Source organism: Dendropsophus ebraccatus, unplaced genomic scaffold, assembly GCF_027789765.1.
Source record: "Dendropsophus ebraccatus isolate aDenEbr1 unplaced genomic scaffold, aDenEbr1.pat pat_scaffold_2151_ctg1, whole genome shotgun sequence".
NCBI classification, from domain to species: Eukaryota; Metazoa; Chordata; class Amphibia; order Anura; family Hylidae; genus Dendropsophus; species Dendropsophus ebraccatus.
Window position 1 is genome coordinate 43 of NW_027209594.1, and position 4148 is coordinate 4190.

The 4148-nt window shown below is 37.6% G+C and overlaps 1 protein-coding gene across 1 annotated transcript in view; it reads left to right on the top strand.

The window, feature by feature from the left end:
* Positions 1–1027: 1027 nt before the first annotated feature.
* Positions 1028–4148, top strand: part of LOC138775841 (ceramide kinase-like protein) — a gene marked incomplete at both ends in the record, with an annotated part of 14401 nt that continues 11280 nt past the window's right edge. The window contains one exon of the mRNA XM_069956044.1: positions 1028–1087. Within this exon, the coding sequence (XP_069812145.1) occupies positions 1028–1087 (60 nt within the window). The remainder of the gene's footprint in view (positions 1088–4148) is intronic.

The following is a 4148-nucleotide window of genomic DNA, read 5'->3' on the forward strand; positions in this document are numbered from 1 at the left end:
TAAAAAAGTACCAATAGGGGGAAAAGTAAGCAACTTTTATAATCATATCAGCTACCCATTCTTAATTGGAGAATATATATATATATATATATATATATATATATATATATATATATATATATATATATATGTCCCTAAGGGAGAGATTTTTCAAACATGATGTAAAGTGAAACGGGCTCAGTTGCCCCTTGCAACCAATCAGATTCCAGCTTTCATTTTCCAAAGAGTCGGTGAGGAAAGAAAAGATGGAATCTGATTGGTTGCTAGGGGCAACTGAGCCAATTCTACTTTCTCCCAGTTTGATAAATCTCCCCCTTAGTCTTTACTTGTGTTCTGTTGAGCAAATAATACGGAAATGAATTCCCCTCCTGAGGATGTGTGTGATAATAAACCCACATATCAGCTCTGTATCAGCGGTGTGCAGCCGAGAGATACGGCTTACTGTGTGTACTGTAAATGTTTTGGCACGTGCGGCGCTGTGTGGTGACTGACGTTTTGACTCTAAAATCTGCTTACAGATGCTTATAGCTTTGATTCATGTCAGACTGAGCTAATATTTGGGGCCCTGCCGAGTCTGCCTACTTTTCCTGCCAGTTTTTGATAAAACACAATAACCTAATGATAAGATGCCGACCAAGCAAGCACATGACTTGTGGTTATAGTATATCACCTGCATCTATGTGACTTCTAAAAGGGGATGTGCACTGCCATGTCCACATGATTCCAGACTATAAAACATATTAGGCTGCTGGAGTCAGATGGGACAAACATTAGGTTTGTAATAGTAACATAGCAAATACAAACTTGTGCCAATGCAAATACTCATCACTGCTGTAAAGTAAAAGGGATAAAAGAATAAAAGTTCTTGCCCACTAAGTATATCAGACCATGTGGGCAAAGCATGCTATAGCCTGCATCCAAAACTGATGTAGTGGTCCGCACACCACACCAACCCCAGGCACATGTCGTATAGTATATATCATGCAAAGGTGCACTTCTTTGAGTGTTATGTTCTTTATTCATACAGGCATAATTGATGTACAGTCAACTCTTCCAATTGGTGTCAGAGACTTTGACTCTGCTAGAAGTATAGATTGGCGTCTGCATCTTTATTGAATCACTATAGCAATTTCCTTTCTTTGTACAGTACAGCAGAGGTCTTCAATCATTTCCAGCAGGCTCTGACAAGTGCACACTGGGATTTGTAGTTTTGCAACAGCTGAAGAGTTACAGGTTGGAGATGATATCTATAGGTTTTTACTTAGTTTCCTATTTTTATCCCAATCCCTAGTAATCTCACAGCACTTAAACTATTGTACTGTCATGTTTCCAGCTTTAGTGGTGTATGTTAATGCTGCACTACCGAATTTCTTGTAGTTTTTTTTGAGTGCCACACTTTGGCTGTATACCTCCTTTCTACCACATTCCGGACAATAGTAAAACAAGTCGCTACACCGCTCGCATTATATTCCTCCATGTCAAACATAATTAGCCCTGCTAATTATTCAAATATTTCTTATCTTTTAGAACATTTAGGGCAGAGCCCTCCAGCAGGCTTGTGCTGTGCGCTATAATGGCTTAGTACACAATAGACTTTTCCTGGATAATGCAATCCCCATAAAATACATCACAAATATTAGGTTGGGCCTATAATGTTGCAAAAAATATAAATACAGTATAAAAAAAATAAAAAGTTTAATTATAACATAGCTAATTTATGTTTGCTATGGACGAATAAAGTGTGAGAATGCCTTATTTTACTTGTATCCAGTATAAGGCTATGTTCACACTACGTAAAAAACACAGCCATATGTTATAACAGCGGCCGTATTTGCGCAAATACGGCCGTGTTTTTTTTACGTAGTGTGCACCCGGCCTAAGTCAGAGAGCAGTCATGAATATATCTGTCAGAATGTTGGAGGTGACTAGAAAATAAGAAACCAATAATTTTTACTTTTAATGTTCCCATAGGGGTCAGGGATTGTCATATTCTTGGCTTAGTCACTTTGATATGAACCATGTATAATTTTCTTGGTGACATAGTATTCCTTTTATGGCTATGTTCAAATAACGTTTTTTTTCTGGTCACTATTTGATACTTGGTCGTTGTTTTGAGTATCAAATAACGTCCGTGGTTTATCCTGTTTTAGCGGCTGTCAGTGCAATAACGGCCACTTGAACATTGATCTAGTTCAGATGGAGTAATTGGCCTCTGGTCCATTGAGTTTAATAGTGAAGACAGTGAAAGGACAGTAAAAAAAGAAAAACTGTGTGTGATCAACTAAAAAATAACGTCTGTTATTTGCAAAAGACGTCCGAAAATTGTCAAACAATCTGTTATTTAATACTTTGTGTGCACTGGGCAGCCGTCATTCCATTTATGTCAATTAAAATACGGTAATAACATACGTAATTTTAATCACTGCATTATCTATCTATCTCACTATCCCTCTACTAACTATCTATCTATCTCCTATCTATCTATCTATCTATCTCACTATCTATCTATCTATCTATCTATCTATCTATCTATCTATCTATCTATCTACCTCCTATCTACCTACCTCCTATCTATCTATCTATCTATCTATCTATCTATCTCACTATCTCTCTATCTATCTATCTATCTATCTATCTATCTATCTATCTATCTACTCTCTATCTATCTATCTATATCGCACTAGGTGTTTGATTTGACACAGACAGGTGAACTCTGCTTGTAAAGAGGCGTCAGGAATAGTAAAATATTTCCTGAAGTTCTTAAATCGCAAGCTTCAAAGGAGATAACACATAGGTGTAGGTCAACAGAATAGCCATGTGATACATTTCATGTCAGTCTGATGGCTTCACAATGTGACTACAGACATCCCTGTTTATACTGTATACATTTATAGTTGTCCGTCCTTAATTCCTGGAACAGGTTAATGCTTTTAAGACTTGACATTATGGATCGACAATGCAGTGTCCTTAGGGTGCCTTTACACAGAGAGATTTAGCTGACAGATTTTTGAAGCCAAAGCCAGGACCAGACTATAAATATTGAACAGGTTATAAAGAAAAGACTAAGTTTTCTCCTCTTCTCAAATTCATGCCCGTCTTTGGCTTCAAAAATCTGCCAGATAAATCTCTCTGTGTAAAGGCACCCTTAGATTGCTACTGGCCAGTGGTTACACCCTACTGATCCCTTTGGATAAGGCATAACTTTTGGAGATGGGAATACACCATTAATATGTAATGCAATCCATAATATGGAGCTGTAGAGACCTGAGTCTCAGAGTGTTGCAGAATAGCCTTAATATCCTATGTTCAGCTAAAAGCACAGCCCTTCTATATACCTTGATCCTTATTAAGTGAATGGATATATAGAGCACAGCCTTGGGCTATTGTATTGTTTGGCTTATCTGTGTTTTAGATATTTTACTTTCCGTAACCTAGCAAAATATCTGAGACTGATGACTGCCCGTCTGGAGAATGCAGGAACAAGGTATCTTTATCTTATGCTCAGGTAAGTTCCAACATATATGAACAATGTTAGGGGTTAAACCTATAAGGATGCTGACAGCAGACAGTATGTCATCTACAGTAAATGATACATCTAAATCATCTTCCTGTGTAAACAGGGGATACAATGGCTACAACAATGGAATTGTTCAGCCGCCCACTAAGACAATTGGGATATTTATGGGCCTTTTTAGATGTTCATAAAAAAGCACAAAATGATGGATCAGTACTTGTCCAAGGAGCCTTTTACAGAGCTAAGTTGAAATGCGGACAGGGCTCAAACAATCCCTGGACCCCTTAATTTCTTAATTGTCATTGGCACATACCCCATTTACATGGAACAATGTGCAGCTGACTAACAATGATTTTTGGCCTGCATAAATAATGTGATCAGCTGGGGAACATGCATTTTCTTATTGGTCGCAGATTATTCAATCATTCATTCAGTAATCATCCCATGTAAAAGGCCCTTTTAGGGTCCTTATAATGAGCACCCACAACGTGTAATGTGCAATAATCTGCCTGTGTAAAAGATCCTTAGAGCACTACTTGTTATATATTACACATATCAAACTCAAGGAATTGGCTTAAATGGGTCCCGTCCGCTCTCCTGACACATCTCTTTTTAGTAAATACTTGTATTACAA